The sequence below is a fragment of the Gekko japonicus genome, unplaced genomic scaffold (genome assembly GCF_001447785.1).
Source record: "Gekko japonicus isolate JY-2015 unplaced genomic scaffold, Gekko_japonicus_V1.1 scaffold1012, whole genome shotgun sequence".
NCBI lineage: Eukaryota > Metazoa > Chordata > Lepidosauria > Squamata > Gekkonidae > Gekko > Gekko japonicus.
In genome coordinates, this window is record NW_015172587.1 from 304,314 (window position 1) to 323,283 (window position 18,970).

The 18,970-nt window shown below is 42.7% G+C and overlaps 1 protein-coding gene across 1 annotated transcript in view; it reads left to right on the forward strand.

Moving 5' to 3' along the window:
- Positions 1–18,195, forward strand: part of POLH (polymerase (DNA directed), eta) — a 21,012-nt gene extending 2,817 nt beyond the window's left edge. Inside the window, exons 2-11 of the mRNA XM_015421479.1 lie at positions 3,890–4,024; positions 6,089–6,306; positions 7,227–7,396; positions 8,768–8,871; positions 9,957–10,076; positions 11,154–11,277; positions 11,768–11,833; positions 16,468–16,640; positions 17,334–17,835; positions 17,902–18,195. Coding sequence (XP_015276965.1) covers positions 3,890–4,024; positions 6,089–6,306; positions 7,227–7,396; positions 8,768–8,871; positions 9,957–10,076; positions 11,154–11,277; positions 11,768–11,833; positions 16,468–16,640; positions 17,334–17,835; positions 17,902–18,195 — 1,906 coding nt within the window. The remainder of the gene's footprint in view (positions 1–3,889; positions 4,025–6,088; positions 6,307–7,226; positions 7,397–8,767; positions 8,872–9,956; positions 10,077–11,153; positions 11,278–11,767; positions 11,834–16,467; positions 16,641–17,333; positions 17,836–17,901) is intronic.
- The last annotated feature ends 775 nt before the right edge of the window (positions 18,196–18,970 follow it).

The window sequence follows — 18,970 nt, forward strand, 5'->3', positions numbered from 1 at the left end:
ACAAGAGTCTGTGACATCCTCCAAGAGTCTGGAGCTTTCCCTTTATTCAAAATTTTATTAAATAACCTTTGTAATTCCAGAACTATCAAATTTCCCACCATTTTGTAAAATTCTGCTGTAAATCTGTCCAAACCTGGTGATTTCCCATTTTTAAGTTATTTATGACATTTAAGATTTCTTGTTGTGTGATATCGTCATTTAATTCAATCAACTCCTCTTCTTTAACTTTATTCCTTATAACTTTATCAAATTGTTTACTTTCCTCTGCTTTAAATAACCTTTGGTAATATTTAGCAAAAATCTCTCTTATCTGATTATCTTTAAAAGCCTTATTTTCCTTTTCATTTTTCAATACACCTTATCCTCTGCCTTTCCCTTCATTTCTTCAAAAAATTTGCCAACCTCTTCATTGTATTTATATTACTTCTTTGATACTCATTTTTCACCAATATATCTCTTTTCCACATAGAAGTAAGGTTCATTTCCTGTAGTTCATTTTTCAACTTATTTAACTGTTCCTGAATTTGTCTTTTGTATTTCTTTTGTAACTTCCTCTAAAGTTCTAACATCTCCTTCAGCTTTTGCTCTCATGTAATATTTATTTCCCTCTTAAATTGATTTTTTTTTCATAATACATATTCCCCTAATAACTGCCTTTGCAGCATCCCATATTATATCTTCTTCTGCAGATTGCCTATTTTCCTTAAAATAATACTCCACCCCCTTTAATAAATCCTCCCTATCCTTCTGTTGAAAGAATATTTTAGGGTTAAATCTCCATCGTTTAACCTTTCCTCATTCAGTTCTACCTCTATGGTAATTGGTGCATGATCAGAGATCCATATTGGCCCTGTTTCCACCCTACTAATTCTCATATCGATAGATTCTTTTATTAATATACTAGGAGGAACGCCCATTGTGGGAGGAGGCAACGGACCCTAGGGAGAGCCGTCGCTGCGGGACAAGGGGGCTGGGCTGGCCCCCCCGAATCTGTGCTGGGGTGTGCCACGCGGTGGCCTCCCCCCTCCCCGGGGCCAGTGGAGCCCCCCCAATGCAGGGCCTACTGCCTGGCCAGCGAAGGCTGCTCCGGGCGGGGGAAGCACGGTGCAGCGGCCAGAGAGAGGCCTGGCAGTGGGGAAGGGGGCTGGCCTCCCCCATCCCCAGGCCAAAGGAGGGAAGTCCCCTGAAGAAGGGGCTGCTGTTTAACCGTCCCTTGCTACGGCGGGCAAGGGAAGGGCGGCGCGGCCACCCCCCCCGTCCCTGAGGCGAGGTAGGCCCGGCGCAGGGCCCCCCCAACAAAGAAGGTGTTGGAGCGAGGTGGACCGGGTGGGCAGTCGGGAATGACCTCCTCCTCCGTCCCCGGCCTCTGCTGTCCCCCTCGATGACAACCTGGTTCTCCGGGGCTGCCCGCCCTCCTGGCGCCGTCCCTGGCTTCACTCCCTGCCCAGCACTGTCGCTTGGCATTGCAGCCTCCCTTCCCTGGCTCCTGTCGGTGGCGTTTGCTCGCAGTGTTCGCCTCCCGCCTCTCAGCCAATGGCATGCCAGCAGCCTTGAGCGGCAGCTGGGGGACCAATGGCTGACAGCACGCATTTTTTCTCCACTCCCTTACTCAATTATATATAAGGAGAGATGGTCGATACAAGAAAACTTTTTATACCTTTTTGAAAAAAAAAGTAGGTTGCTTTTCCTTTTGCAAAATATCATGTATCTCTCTAAGTCTCCATTTTTTTAAAGTTCAATTTCTTGTTCTCTGAAATATCAGTATTACAATCCCCCACTATTAATAACTCCCCTTCATAGAAAGATTGCAACTTTTGAAATATCCGATTCAAAAATAAATTCTGACCTTTGTTAGGTGCATAAATATTTGCCAACGTGTATATCTTACCATTCATACTAAATTTCAAGAAAATAAATCTTCCCTCTTTATCCTTAGATTGTTCCAAGACATTGATGTTCAGTCTAGTATGAAACAAGATAGCCACTCCTCTTGCTTTTCTTGTTCCCCTTGATTCTATTTGCACTCCCCATACTTGAGAGTTTAGTAGTGGTCTCAAATCTCTCTTACTTTTATGCGTCTCCTGAATACATAATACCTCTATTCCTAAATCCTTTAACTGTTTATTTAATCTATACCATTTTACATCTGAGGACAATCCATTTACATTCAAGGAGAGCAACTTAATCACCCTCCCCATTTCTTTGTTATAACAACCCTTCCCCAGTGTGCTATTTGGTCCTTATTTCCCTTCTTTTCAGTTTCTCTTATTACCTGGTCAGACCCTCCCCTATAGCCCGAAAAACTCGTCCTTGAGGGTTTAGAAAGGAATTCTATTTCTCCCTCCCTTTTTTTGGTCTTAGATATGAAATCCTGCCTACTTCTATAACCCCCCCCCCCCCCCGCTCCCTGGGTATAACCCTCTGTCCTTGAAGTTGTAAGCCTTTAATTTTCCTAAGGGTTTTCCAGACCTTATCTTGCAGCTTTTCTCTTGAGAAGGCAATACTAACATCCCTTGGATTTTCTCCAGCTTTGGGTTTTGTTTTAAACTTCTGTGGACGCGTTCCAAATCATTTTCCATAATATTTATCCCAAGCTTTTGAAACCATTCAATTAAAGTCTTTTCAAGTCCTCTAATTGGGATACTCTCCTTTATTCCTGAAAGCCTGAGATTCCTTCTGCGTTGTCGGTCTGATAAAGAGGCAACCCTTCTCTTAAGTTCTTGTAACTCCTTCTCATTATGTTTCGTATTTTCCAGTACCTTATCAGCAGTTGACTGAACTGCTTTAATTTCCTCGGTTAAGTGTTCCACTTTACTTTGGAGCTCTTTAATATCATCTCTGATATTTGTTTCCATGTTAGTTATAAGTTCTGTCAGCTCCTTAAGCTCTTTCTTTGCCGCCATTTTATCTTCGCTTTAATTGCAGTTTTAAACACGTCTTTTAAATAGGTTTATACACAAAATAACTCACCAAGCCCATCCAATAATTACTCTTCAGAGCTTCTGTTCCCTATGGGTTCCGTTTTTATTGCTTATCTTCCATTAACTCTGGTTGTTATTACATTTTATCTCACTGTTTTTTCGGAGTAGTATGAGGCGTCTATCTCTGTTGACGCATGAGCAGAACTCCCAACTTTTAAACCCAAAACTTTAAAACATAGAACATTCTGGTATGCAGCATACATAATTAATCAGATTAATCAGATACATCAATAGAGTGCACTGTGGTTCTATAGAGGATCTATCCTGGTTGTCTGTCAAGACCCACAAAGGCGGGCGGTTGGCCTACAACCCAGAACAAAAGAAACTACTGACATTATATACCTGCAAAATCCCATATAGCTGTCAATCAGACCTGTGACGAACATCTGATGCATTTGACAAATCCAAGCCCTCATACATAGCAGGCGTGAACTTTGCCTGTTATTAATGGAGTATCTGAGGGCAAGAAGCCCCAGACTGCTGTGGCGCCTCTCCAAGTGGCAATCTGTATACTATCAGTGGGTCAGGAAGCTCTTAGACATACATTACATCCGGGGTTCCTGAGGAGCCGGATGATCCATATGTTTAGGCTAGGAGGCTAGTATCACTAGCTCTTGAAATGTAAGCTATCCACTAAACCAAAGCGCAATGTCAGGATATCAGCTTTACAAAGTGTGGAATAATGAACCCCAGCACAGCTAGAACGGCCCAAGTCTCAATTATTGATCAGTTCTCAACAATAAACATGTGCTCTGGTGAGAAAAAAAGTCATCATTACTCCTTGTTATGTATAGCGGTTTTTTGCTTACTTGTTAACATTCTGATGTTAAACAGGAAATGTACTGAAAAGCTGTGTGGAGTGCAGCTTCTCCATCAGTCATTGGCTAATATTTTCATCTTTGACTCAGGATAATTGCTGTGAGCTATGAAGCTCGTGCTTTTGGAGTTACCAGGAACATGTGGGCTGCTGATGCCAAGAAGTTGTGCCCAGACCTTCTGTTAGCTCGCGTGCCACAGGCTCATGGCAAAGCAGATCTCACTAAGTAAGTCCTGGGATCGATGCTGTCTTGCAGCTTCATATGTTTAATAATGATATGTGGGTCTTGTTTTTACCTTATTATGAACACTTGTGGAATATTCAGTATAGTTGTTGATCATTGTTCTTGTTAGATCCCAAATCTTCTTTCTGGAAAGATTTGGGAAATGTTGCTGACTTTCCTAATGTAGATGCAGACCATTTAGTATGAAAATAAGCTGCAAAATACTGTCCAGGCTATTGATCAACTTAATTCAAGCTCTGTCTACTATGAATGTTTAGCTGGTGATACCAAAGATGGAAATCTGGAACTTCAGTATATAATACTGGGGTCCTACCACTGATCTAAGATCCCTCCTTTTGCCCAGCAGTCACCTCTCTAGAAGTAAATCTACAGTTCTTTACAGCTTTTTGCAAACTGGATCAAGTCCATTTGTTTACCACATTGTTCACTCTGCTCAGTTTCTGAATATATCTTAGCCCTTACTAACTAAGATGAGTCACTGAAGTTAAGTAGCTCTGGACTTGGCTAGTACCTGGATTAGAAACCACCTGGGTACCTATGTGTGCTGCCTTGAGTTCCGTGATGGAAGAAGGCTGGGATGTAATAAATAATTTCAGCTTAGCTAGCTAGCAAGTAAAATAGCCACCCCAATCGAAAGAGAACAAGTGGGGGACCTACAAGGACTTGCAGATGGCATCTTGTTTCACCTTCCATACTATTGCCTCTTTCCCACAAGCCCCATTAGTTAAAGGTAAAGGTTTCCCTTGCTCAAAAGCCAGTTGAATCCGACTCTAGGGTTGCGGTGCTCATCTCCGTTTCCAAGCCGAAGAGCCAGTGCTGTCCAAAGACATTTCCGTGGTCATGTGGCCGGCATGACTAGACACCAAGGTGCACGGAACACTGTTACCTTCCCACCGAAGTGGTACCTATTTATCTACTTGCATTTTCTTGTTTTCGGACTGCTAGGTTGGCAGGAGCTGGGACCAGAGATGGGAGCTCATTCCGTCATGCGGCACTTGGGTCTCAAACTGCTGAACTACTGACCTTCCGGTCTGCAGTTCAGCATCTTAACCACTGAGCCACCTCAGCCCCATTAACCTCTCCTCTTTTCCAGCTTCCTTGTCTCCTTCCCACCTACCAGGCAACCTACCTTTCCCCTCTCTTCAGCTTTCTCTCCTTCCTTTCACCCTGATAGTCTGTACTTGAGAAAACTGTGGCCCAGTCGTGCAGTAGGAAACTTGCAAGGATTTGCAAGGGGCACCTCATCTCTCCCTGTATTTCCCTCCCCATGGTATTTCCTCTTTCCTCCCTCCTGGGAATCTTATAGCCTCACTTTCCCCTTGCTTCTCTCCCACTAACCAACCCAATTGTATGTATCCTCCAATTTCAGCTGTATTTCATTTGTACACTGCTTTTTTTCCACAATGGGAACCCAAAGCAGCTTACATAATTCTCCTCTTCTCCATTTTTCCTCACAAGAACCATGTGAGGTAGGATAGGCTGCGAGTATGCAACTGGTCCAAGGTTACCCAGTGAGTTTCTATGGCGGAGTGGGGATTCAAAGATCCTAGTCTGAAACTCTTAACCACCACACCATGCTGACTTTCTTGGGTTGGCTGCTGTTGAGCAGTAGCAAGCAAGCCGGGCCTGAGTGAGCCATACAAGTCACATGTTAGCAAGTTGCCTAGTGGTTGCTGCCAGGCCTGATCCTGATGAGTCTTTCCTCAAAGACTGAAGGGGCCCTGTCCGATCAAGGCCGAAAGGTGGGCAATGCTGTGGTGATTGCTTAGTAATGGTCATAGAGGGCATTTGTTTCTTAAAGCTGCCGGTGCTGCTTTTATCTTTGGGGGTTTAACCCCTCCACGTATTTATTTAAGAGTTCAGATTTTTACTTTTTTTTTTTGCAAACCTAGGGCAATTTTCAGTTTTGCAGAAAAATCTATCCTATCTGTTCATGGCCCCAGTCTCAAGATTTAAGTATCCACAGGTGGGGCCATGTTGAGAATTAGATATAATGAAGATTGATGATAGGTAATGAGAGTGTTCTCATGTGTTCTGCCTACGAAGGTACCGAGAAGCAAGTGCTGAAGTGATGGAAGTGATGTCACGCTTTGCAGTGATTGAGCGTGCTAGCATTGATGAGGCCTACATGGACCTAACGAGTGCTGTGCAGGAAAGGCTTCAGAAGATGCAAGGACAGCCTATTGCAGCAGGACAGTTGGCAACCACCTATATCCAGGGATTACCAGAGAGTTCTGCAGCAGAAGAGAACACAGACAGCAAAGGTATTTGCATAGTGCCAGTCTTGCTATTCCATTTGCCCCATTTTGTCTTTTTTCCCTGCGTGTATGCTGTTACGTTAGGGGCAGTTGAAATTCGTATGCATATGTATATATAGAAGTGCATGGTAAAGGTATGTCGATAATCCCAAAAGATCAAATTGATTTATTTATTGCTCCAGTGTCATATGACAGGTACAAAAGGTTAGAAGTCTAACAGTATGATTGTGACAAGGGTGGCCTTGGGAAGTGATGTGTACGGTAGTGCAGTGTTTGCTGCTAGTTCTTTGTACCACAGGTCCTAACATGCATCTCTTGATGGATACAGATGTATCTTTTCCATGTTTGGTCATTTTCTGATACAATACTTGGGCCCACTTTTTGTACATTTGGAAAGGCCAGTAAAGTTCAGATGAACTGAGCGTCCAGGGGTGCTAAGGAGATAAGGCTACCTCCTGGCCTTCAGGTAAGAGAAGAGTGTGGTTTGCTGGAAGGCAGAATTGTGGAGGAATACGTAATAAGAATAATGGCAACAGGAGTGATCAAGACTGAGATGTTCTGAGAGAGCTCATTGTTCAAGTTTGTGCAGCATTTTTCTACGTAACAACTCATTGCCTCTAATATCTTCAGCTCACTTATAAAGTCTGGCATCTGGTTTAAGCTGTTCTGAACATTATGTGGAGGTGAGTGCTATATAAAAGAGTTCATTGGAAGGCCTTCAGCCATATTAACAACTCCTGCTGGTAATAGTGGAGTATAATCTGTTTGTTTGTTTGTTTGTTGGAGGTTCTCTACAGCATTCTCTCTCTCTCTTTTGTAGTTCTCCAGCCTTGTCATTTAGCCATGACAACTAATGTTCTTTAAGAAGAAAAAGAGGCAAGGTGGATTAGAGATGCTTCATTTGATGTGCTTTGTGTCTCTTTTAGAAGAACTGCGGCAGCGTGGCTTGTGCCAGTGGCTTGACTTGTTGCCTTTTGGAGATCCTAGCAGTCCGGAGCTGCAGCTGACTGTGGGGGCAGTAATTATGGAGGAAATGAGGGCAGCTGTGGAATCTGCCACTGGTTTTAGGTGTTCAGTTGGAATTTCTCACAACAAGGTATGAGCGAGATGAGTGGCCACTTTTGTTTTGAGCTTAGCATAACTAAATTAGAGTAACTATTTTGGTGAATGTCAGATAACATCTGAGCCAAATGGATTATTACTGTGACATTGCACAGTAGATATAAGAGGATGACAACAGGGTAAAAACTTAATTATAGCTGGAATGTTTTTAGCAGTCTGACTTTGGTAGAAAGTGCTCTCTATGAATAATTGGTTTCCTTTTCCAGGAAGTGGGATAGATAATAGGACGACGAGAGGACTACAGTATTTAAATGCCCTCTGTGTTAACAAGAATACATATCTAGGTCAATTCTCTCGTCACCTGTATGACACAGATGTGAGGCTAGCCAGTAAAATTATTCCGTAGTCTCTACCAGATTGGATTGTGTTTGTGAGAAAGGCAAATCAGCTGTAAATGGCAGTTGCTGAAGAGTCAGTCATCTGTAATGAACCCATTCTGATTTTGGAGCTTAGACATTCCCTTGTAAAGCATCTTACTGTGTTTCTCTGTCTAAAACAATGCTGTTGCTGATCATTTCAAAGGTTGGAGGAAACAACAAAAAAGGAGAAGTGAGGGATGATCAAGCTCAAGCTAGTACCTGTTCAGATGGCACAATTATATGCCAGGGTGGGTAGCACCTGAGAGTGAAGAATTCTGCCGTTTGGATCTTCTCTTTCACATAGTTATTCTCTTACAGAATGAGAGAGCCCTCAGGCTATACTGCTGATAAAAAGGGGATGCTCCCCTTCTAGGATTTCCCATTCTTTGCTGTGATTCAGTTATTAGGAATGAATGACATTTTATGTTTCTTTCAGCCACAAACGTCAGCAGAATCAAATAGTAGAATAGAAGACAAGAACGAAAGAGACTACTTCATATGAAGTTTACTAAACTAGTCCTGATTTTAAGAGTTGTATTTAGTAAACATTACAATGTTGTGAGTCATTATTTCATTTAACCTATTAACAGATCTGTTGTATGAATTAAGAAATTCTCTGGGGGATAATTGTGTTTATTTTAGTTCTACTCAAAGAAGAAATGAGAGAGGTAAGAGGTATTTCATCATTGTACCCCCCATATGCAATATGTGTTTTCATGTCATTTTGATTTGTTAGCATACTCTGGGAATGGTTTGAAACTAATTCAATAAATGACTTCTTAATTTGCAAGAGTCTAACTAAGACAGGTACCTTTCCAGGTAACTGCTATTTAAATTATGGAGAAGCTTGGAAACATGCACTCTATGTGCATCAGTTGGTTCCTGTGTTCTGTTTTCTTTTTTTGTTTGTTTTTTCTCTCCTGAAATCATGGTTTGAAATACCCATATACGTCCAAGATCCTTAACAAGGTATTTCATTTTTCTAGGTATTAGCAAAACTGGCCTGTGGCCTCCACAAGCCCAATCGGCAGACTCTGGTATCGCAGGGTTCTGTCCCTAAGCTGTTCAGCAAGATGCCAATCAGCAACATGTAAGTATGTGAGAGACTCCATCTCTAAACCTCATGTGAGATTGCATCCATGACCTGTAAAACTTCAGCTAACATTTATCTTTCCTATGTTACTTGTTTGCTGTTTCTTATAAGATAAGTAGATAAACGAGGACAGTAATAGCCAGGTTATAGCAGTCAGAAGAACTGGGAAGATCACTAACAAGGTATGAGGACTGGAGATTCAGCTGGGAAAATACTGAAGTGCCAGCATTAAGTTCGTAGGATCCAGAATAAAGCCTAGTGGAGAAATGAACATTTCAACTTTTTAAGCCCTTGGTAAGCAGATTATCTGGGAGCTGCGGTGGCTCAAGTGGTTAAGATGCTGAACTGCAGGCTGTGGAAGGTCAGTAGTTCAGCAGTTCGAGTGAGCTCCCGTCTCTAGTTCTAGCTTCTAGGTCCTGCCAACCTAGTAGTTCGAAAGCAAGAAATTGCAAGTAGATAAATAGGTACCACTTCGGTGGGAAGGTAACAGCGTTCCGTGCGCCTTGGTGTTTAGTCATGCCGGCCACATGACCACCATGACCACGGAAACGTCTTCGGACAGCACTGGCTCTTCGGCTTTGAAACGGAGATGAGCACCGCAACCCTAGAGTCGGATTCGACCGGCTTTCGAGCAAGGGAACCTTTACCTTTTTAAGCAGATTCTTGAATATTTTTCAGCCCTGTTTACAAGAGTGTGTACATTCCAAAGAATGTGTGATCAAGAGAGCAGTATCTTTCCAGCTCTTCTTTTGCACCTAGTGGCATTGGCAGAGATGAAGAAGAACATGCCACTGAGTTGCAACCAACCCATGGAAACCACATTCAAGAGGCATTCCAGGCAAGAGGCAGGGCAGAGGTGGCTTGCCGTTGCCTTCCTCTGTATAGCCGCCAGTCTTCCTAGATGGTCTCTCATACAAGAATAGGCAGAGAAGATGCTTTTGTTAACTCCTTCTGTTGCTATGTTTAACTGTTGTCTCATAAAACTAAATTTTACATCCCTCTGTATGCCTACTGCTAGCTAGTATATTGGAACTGGAATCTAAACACCTTTCCCCATTTGACTCTCTCTCTCCTCCATATAGCCGCAGCCTCGGAGGGAAGCTAGGTGCTTCCGTCACTGAACTTCTGGGAGTGGAATACATTGGACAGTTAATCCAGTTCAGTGAATCACAGCTTCAGACACATTTTGGAGAAAAGACTGGGTAAGTGACATCTGGATTCTGGTTTCTGTATAAAATTAAGTTGATCATGTGCTTGCTCAGCATGAGGTCAAGAAAGGCACTACCTATACTATTATTGTATGTCTTATAAGATTACTGTATATACAGGTAAAAATATCCAACTATGGTCTGCTAATGAAATATTTCAACTGACAGTAAAATTTCAAGAAGTCGGTAACAAAAGCCAGTATATTATTGTACAAACGTTTTCCTGATTTTACAAGCTTTACTGCATGGCAGGAAAATGCTGTTGATATCCACTCCTAATATTTTTCGGCTGCTATAGCTAACAAGGCTGTATTGTCAGTTATATATTTGGCCAAGTTAAAATAAATGGATAGTGTCAGTATCCCTTAAAGAAACTGAGTTTTTGGGAGGGTTTTGCGAGAGAAGTATTTCTTTCTGTGGTCTTGTACAGAGGATAGTACAAGATGTAGTGAATTACATCCTTGTTTATCTTTTAGCCACATTAAAAAATATGCTTATCTGCTGGGATAAGTTTTCCATATTCTTCACATGATATCCAATTTGTCCCTTGCTATCCTTTTTACTGAATTCCAAGAAACTAGTTCATATCTGGTTAAGGCAAACCATATGTAAAAGGGGGAGACATGCAGCTTCTGTGTGAATTGTATCAGGATCCACACACATACCCCATCATAGAAGAAATGCCATATTCGGTTATGTAGTTTGAAAATGGCTATTGAGAAAAATTAATCATTGCTTTGTTCTGCCAGATAGTGTGTGCCCAGCGTTCTAACTCTGCACTCATCCTTTGTCAACTGCAGCTCAGGTTGAGGCTATTTGCCAATACACATTAACTGTCCAGGTGTGTTTGTTTCTGACAGAGGAATTTTTGAGTGAAAAAGTTGATGGAAAGGAGTTATCTTTTTGCCATGCATGCATGTAGTTTGAGATCTAACTGTTGCGTGTGTTCATGTTCTAAACTGAATAATATGGAGCTGGCAAGTACTTGGAGAAATCCAAAGTGTATGGATTGGTGGTTCCTACACTGAAAATATTATTTTCCTAATGAAGGTTTCTATGTGCAATTTTTAGCTCCTGGTTGTATGACTTATGTAGAGGGATTGAGCATGAACCAGTAAAACCTAGACAATTGCCAAAATCCATCGGCTGCAGTAAGAACTTTCCTGGAAAATCAGCATTGGTTACTCAGAAGCAGGTATGTGATTGTGGAGAGGACAGAATTAAGTCTGTTTTGAAGAGTAAACAAAACTGGAAAATAGTATGAATACTGTTGTTTTCTTTTTCTGGTTCAACTCTCCAAAGGGCTGTTTTTTAACATGGCAGATGCTTTGTTCCAAAATTTGTTCCAAAGGAGCTCTTGGATGTACTCTAGAGAGCCCCTTCAGTGGGAGGGGAGCTCCTCATGCCCTCCCGTAAAACACTAATTCATTAGATAATGTAGCAGAGAAGCAGTTGGCCCATGAGCTGCATGTTGCTGGTAACTGAACTCTTTGTTCCATTTTGCTTTCTAAGTGCAGAATGTTTTGCCCTGGTTGTCTCTGCTACATGTTTTTTTGGGTTGCTCCTTGGTAGTATTGGCTCCCAGCAAACTGAAACCGTGGATGACTGTTGCATGCTTTGGTCTCTGATTTATGGTAGCAGCATATTTAGCAATGGGCTAAGACAATAACACACTGTGTTTGTAGGTGCAACATTGGCTGCTGCAGCTGGCCTTGGAGCTAGAAGAGAGACTTAACAAGGACCGAGACCAAGTAAGTAGGGGAAGAGAAGAGCCCCTCCTAGCTTCCAAAGGAGAGATGTTCTGAGTTGCAAAAAGAAGTGCTGACTTTAGTGCTGTTTCTTAATATTCTAGTTTTTCTGTCTAGCTGCTTAGGTACGTTTGCCTTAGAAGGGAACCTGAAGCAAGCAAATGCAGGTCTCTGGGGTAATCAGAACTAGATGGCTTATTAAGGAAATAGCACACAAGCCACTTCTAATACTTAAGCATAACTTTGGATGAGTAGTCCTTGGGGAAGACCTCTACTCAAAAAACGTCTGTTGGCTAGGGGTGAGGTGGCCAATTACAGGCCAGTCTCCAATTTACTTTTTCTAGGGAAGATAATAGAGTGTGGTGGCAATGCAGCTTCAGGGCTTCCTGGATGACACATTTGCCCTTGACTCATTTCAGTTTGGTTTCAGGCCTGCATTCAATACCAAGATGGCACGGTACCAAGACAGCTTTAGTTGCACTTGTAGACGATCTTCATTTAAAGTTGGACAGGGGACAGTCTTCCCTGTTGATACTCTTACCTCTCAGTCGCCTTTGGTATAGGTGACCATTCCATTCTTGTCCACTGGCTTGAATATGGAGTTGGTATTAAGGGTGTAGCCCTTTGTTGGTTTCAGTCTTTTTTGTCTGACTCAGATGCAAAGGGTCTCCACCAGAAGTGCAGAATCAACTGAGTGGCATTTATCTTGTGGAGTGCCACGTGGTTCTGTTCTCGCACCCATTCTCTTTTATTTATATATGTTTAAATATATTTATACGTACACACACACAAACACACACAGAGCTGCTGAATGAGATTGTCTGGAGCTTTGGGGTTTGGTGTCATCAACGTGCAGATAACACCCAGCTCTATATTTCATTATCTAAGCCTCCAGATGCATCTATCTTGGTTCTGAACTGGTGCTTTGAGGCTGTGGTCAGGTAGCTAAGGCAGAACAAATTGAAGCTTATTCCAGACAAGACAGAGGTAATGCTAGTTGGGAAGGCTGATATTCTAGGGGGATTGAATCCACTTGTCCTAGATGGAGTGATTTTGGCTTTGTCAGAGCAGGTTAAGACCTTGGGGTGCTCATGGACCCTGCCTTGCTGTTTGAAAAGCAGGTTGGCATGGCGGGCAGGAGTGCCTGCTGTCAGTTGCATCTGATTTGCAGAAAAAACCAAGAAGGGATCACAGGTATCCATGTAGGAAATGCAACAAACAAGCAAGCACTGTGATGTAAATGACTTAAGACATTTAGTAAGTTATAAGTTTTTAGGAAGTTATAAGTTTCTGGGATGATTTCAAAATGGTTTAACTCTTTACATTGAAGATGACAATTCTTTTAAAATGTAAAAATCAATTTGAAATGTAAAAATTGAGCCTAGTTTGTCTCTTTAAAATATTACATTTATTACAAGTGAATTTTAAAAGCCTATAAAGGTAAAAGTTCCCTTGCTCAAAAGCCAGTCGATCCGACTCTAGGGTTGCGGTGCTCATCTCCGTTTCAAAGCCGAAGAGCCAGCGCTGTCCAAAGACATTTCCGTGGTCATGTGGCCGGCGTGACTAAACACCAAGGCGCACGGAACGCTGTTACCTTCCCACCGAAGTGGTACCTATTTATCTACTTGCAATTTCTTGCTTTCGAACTGCTAGGTTGGCAGGAGCTGGAACTAGAGATGGGAGCTCACCCGTCATGTGGCACACTCGGGTCTCGAACTGCTGAACTACCAACCTTCCACAGCCTGCAGTTCAGTGTCTTAACCACTTGAGCCACTGCAACTCCATAAAAGACTATAATAACCTTGTAAATGTAGCTTTAAGAAAGAGATGTCCAACATGCAGTTGCATGGAATTAATTAGAATAGTTTTCTTTATAGAGTCTGGGGTCCAGTTTGTTGTAGAGAGCATTTTGCTGGCCAAATTTAAATTTGAAGGCTTTCAGCCGGGTAGAAAACAGGACTGGTTTGCTACTACTATAAATACTTATACAGTGTTCATGGAGAGCTCTTAAGCTAGCATAATATAGAAAGCTTTTGCACCTAGTTAAAGACAAGACTGGCTTTCTCCTTTACAAACACTTGAAATGGAACCAGAAGTAAGGTGTTTTTTAAAAAAATAATAATGAAATAATAAATTAATATGAAAAATTTAAATAATATTCCATTCAGCTTCATGTTGCTTTTCATTTAAAATACCATGGGTTATTTTCTAGGATTATTTGAAGAACATAAGAAGTTAAACATTGGTTTGCTCCTAATAGAACATTGAGCTGTAGCAAGAGGCTGACACCTTTCAATACAATAGGATTACTCCTGAGGAAGATTGGGACAAAATGAGTTTATCTCTGGGTGCTCATTGAGAATGATGGACTTGTAATATTGCAAAGTTTTATTTATAATATAATATGATTCTTACTGAATGTCTTAGTCATTTATATCACAGTGTTCGCTTGCTTGTTGCATTTCCTAGCTGCATCTGATTTGCCAGCTCTCTCATTATCTAGACTCAGCTGATCTGTTCACGCTGATCCATGCTTCTGTAACCTCAAGTTGATTACTGCAACACTCTCTATGTGGGGCTGCCCTTGAAGACAGCCCGGAAACAACAACTGATACAGAATGTAGCAGCTTGATTATTGTCAGGGGTTAGCCACTGGGAACTTATGTTGCCCATTTTGAAATAGCTCCATTGGCTGACAGTCTGTTTACAAGTTCAATTCAAAGTCCTGGTTATGACCTTTAAAGCCCTTCATGATCTGGGAACCACATATTTGAAGGACAATTTCCCCGTATGCCAGCTACGGTCATGATGCAGCCATCTGTTGACTATCCCACCACCTAGGGTGGCCTGTCTGGCATTGACTTTCCTATCATGGTTTCCTATCATGGTTCCATCTCTGTGCAATGGGTTTCCTGAAGAGGTGCCCCCCCACCCCCCAGAGATCTTCAGGAGGTGTTGTAAGCCCTGACTGTTTGCTGAGGATTTTGAGGGAGTTTGAATTTTTTTAAAGGGGGGGAGATTTAGAGTTTGTCATTTTAATTTTACTTTTCAACTGAAAATGTTTGTGACTGTTATTGCAAGCTGCTTTGAACCATGAGAAAAAGCAGGAAATAAATGTTTTAAATAAATAACTTTCCCTTCCATCTGAGCACATCTCAGATGCTGTGGACCACGTGTGTTGGTCCTTGTAACTAAACATGTTTCCCTAAAATAATCGTGGGTACAGCACTTGGTATTTCTTAAATGTAGTTCAGGTGTATTGATGTGGACATTGCATTCCGGCCAGAGTACTACATAGCAAACTTGAAGCGATAAATATGGTGTAGGGTTTAGATGTGGGGGGAAAACACTCAAATCCAGGGGTGTCAAGAGCCAGTTTAATGTAATGGTTAAGAGTGTGGACTCTAGTCTGGGAGAATCGGGTTTGATTCCCCACTACTCCACATGCAGTTGCTGCTATGACCTTGGGTCCGTCACAACTTCTTTCAGAGCTGTTCTCTCAAGAGCAGTCCTCGAAAGAGCTCTCACAGCCCCACCTACCTCACAGGGTATCTGTTGTGGGTAGGGGAAGGGAAAGGAGGTTGTAAGCCACTCTGAGACTCTTGAGTGAAGGGTGGGGTATAAATCCAGTCTCCTCCTCCTCTTCTTGGATCTTATATAAATAGGACTTTGTTGGACCGAGCCATTGTTTGTCATAAAATGCAATTCCAGGTAGCTGAGATAAAAGGACACAGACAAACACAATTAAAGATGCAGTGCAGCACTGGGCTGATGCCACCATACTGTCTGGAGTGAGGAGCAGACCCTTTCCCCAGCCTACTTTCATGGTCAATACTCTGAGCCTGGGACCTAGGGGAAAACATGAAATGGCTGGGGAATTGCAAGCTTCCCCTCCCCAGGTGGCAGTGTCTCTCCTGGGTCTCAGATTGAAGTATTTCTCATAATAGGCCACAGCCTGGTCCTTTTAACTGGAGGTGCCAGGGATAGACCCACCTGGCTCCTTAGCTCAATGAACACAAGAGAAAAGCCTCCACCAGAAAGCACAATGTATGCAACCAAGCCCCCTCCCCCTCAGCCAGCAAAGACGAGGGAAGTTCGGCAGCTCCGCCCTCTGCTCTCTGCACTCAGAGGCAGCTTGGAAGGCGAGGACAAGGGGGTGGGGAGGAGGAAGAGAAGAGAGCCACGGGCCAGATTAAAGCCCTGGATGGGCCAGTTCCAGCCCACAGGCCATTTGTTTGACACCCCTGCGCAAATCCATGTTTGGCCACAAAACTTGCAGGATGAGCCTGGCTGAATTATTTTAATGGGGAAAATCTTTTTATGCTACACTGAGGGATTTTGGAAGGACTGAATGCAAATGTTGCAAGATAAACACCAGTTTAGGAAATGGGCAGGCTCTCTTTCTCTCTCTGGGTACTAGTTACTTGGATTTCCTTGCAATGTAGAGAGAGCAGCTAATGAGTTGCAGAGACAAATTTTATTGTGAACTGAGTGCTATCAAATGTCCCTACATTTTTTTTGCTATATATGTAGAACAAATAGAAAGGTCTGTGGAGTTACCCTCTACTACCAGCCTCTGAAGTTCTTGATGTCCAAAGTGTATGTTATCTGAATACTTTTTATTTTTCTCCCAACAGAACAACCGGGTAGCTAAACAGCTGAGTATTGGGATCCGTTTGCAGGGTGGTAAACATGGCAATGGCCTATCCCGCTGCTGGGCCCTGTCTCATTATGATTCCCAGAAAATCAGCAGAGATGCATTTGCTATCATCCAGAATTACAATACAGCAGGAGGCCAGCAGGCTGCATGGTGAGAATGTTTCTTTTGGAATGCAGGAAAGAACTATTGTAGAGGGAATGAACGACAGTCTGTGCCGAACAGAATAAAAGCAAAATAATGTTCAACAGAGCTGTTCAGCCAAATACCTCAAGACAGAAATGGTGCTGAAAAAGGAGCATTCTCTCTTTCAAAATGTAAGATGAAGAATGCAGGAAAGAACTATTGTAGAGGGACACAGTCTGTGCCAAACAGAATAAAAGCAAAACAATGTTCAACAGAGCTGTTCAGCCAAATACCTCAAGACAGAAATGGTGCTGAAAAAGGAGCATTCTCTCTTTCAAAATGTAAGATGAACAAAGAGCGTTTCCGTGAGCTTACATTAGAAGTAGTGAAGATGCATACTAAGGGACTGGTTGTATATTGTGAAGTATGCACTTGAAGTATGAGAGAGAGAGACACACAGGAATGACTATGGGTTAGTTTGTCAAATAGGAAATAGTCAGAGGTGTTTGTTGCCCCAGGGGTACTTAGTTTAACTAATGCTAAGGAAGGTCCCTCAATTCCCTCAATGTGAAAGCAAACGGTTGGCAAACTTATTGAGGAAAGGAGCCTATAATATTTGGTCCTTGGGACAACATCTGCCTTGCGTGTTGAATCATTAAACAACTTTGTTCTGAAAAGCTTCTCGCTTTGGAATGTTTGCTAATCTGTCCATGTTTTTAGGTCTCCTCCAATCACACTTCTCCAGCTTTCTGCAAGCAAGTTTTTGGAGGTTTCCACAGCATCCTCTGACATCACTACCTTCCTGAGTACTGATAGCAAGTATACCCAGCCCATTAGTTTCAGTGCAACTAGCCCAAATACCAAGTCTCTTGGAAGCCCCAAAAAGGAGACCAGCAAGAAGGCTGTAAATGCAATTCAGATTCTCTTTCAAAGAGCAGAAGAAAGGAAACAAGCTCAAGCTACAGCTGGGTCCTCTTCTCCTGGTGCTACTAATGCAAAGACAGTAGCGCCAGCAGTAGCGTCCACTTCATGTCATAAAGAATTCAGTCCCATCGACAGCCGTAGTCCAAATGATCTTCTGGAACACAGCATCACCAGTGGGAACTCTGACTTGCAGCACCAACTGTCTGTAGCACAGTCTTTGTGCAGCTCTAGCGCAGGCCCTACGGAGGCCACTTTGCTTGAAGTTAACACTGCATCAGCAAAAGCAGAAGTGCTCAAGGCCTCTCCCGAGCAACCTGATCTGTGGAAAGAAACAAGTGTGCCGCTTGCTGTTGGACTTTCTCAGGAGGAAACTGATAGTGGAACTTCTCCCACCATTACTGGGGACCAAATCTTGTGTGAAAAATGTAACCAAGAGGTGTCGGTGTGGGAGTATTCGGAACATTTAGACTATCACTTTGCTGTGGAGCTGCAGAACTCTCTCTCAGGACCCGGCTCTGTCAGGCTACCTGGGGCTGTTAGCAGCCTTCCAACTAAGGGCAAAAGTAAACCAAGGAGCCCCATAGCCTCTAGTGCCAAACGGGCAAAGAAAGACATAGCTGGGACACTGGATTCATATTTTAAGCGTCTTTCTCCTTAGGCTGAAGTTCACCTGGACAGCTGAAGCCTTAACTGTGTCTTATTCAAATATGCCTAATAAATTATTTCCAGCTGGTGCTTTGCAAGCTTTGGGAATTGCTAAGATTGTTGAAAAACAGCAGCTCAAGGTGATATCAGGATGTAACGTCGAGTTGCCACTCCAAGTGATGCTACATCCTTTTTGTTACTCTCTGGTATTTAAATGCCCATCTCATTATTTTCATGATGGAATAAAATAAACACTGTTCTTAAATGTGCTATTGTCTGATGATAACCTTGAGAGCAGCTGGGTTCAGACTGCCTAGCTCCTGGAAGAAATCAAGAAGTGTTATTCACTCACATTTCGCCAGCTTGACTGCGGCAAGAATATAGATTCTCTGATGAAATATAAATATTGCATTAGCCCTGTCCTGGATACAGTGAGTGGTAGAAGCTTTCCAGATGTTGCTGTGTTCTGTACAGCTGGACATGCCAGGGATTGGACTGATGACCTCCTGCATATCAAGAATGCAAATTATCCCTGCATTTTCATTCCGCAGGTGGATCTGTCTTAGTCTGTTGCAGCAAAATCAAAGAGAAGGGCAGTGGCACCTTGGTGATGGAGGAAAGGGCCATCAAGTCACAACCTGTAGGGTTTTCAAGGCAAGAGACATTCAGAGGTGGTTGGCCATTGCCTGCCTCTGCCTAGTGACCCTGGACTTCCTGGGTGGTCTCCCATCCAAGTACTAACCAGGGCCAATCCTACTTAGCTTCTGAAGTCTGACAAGATTGTGCTA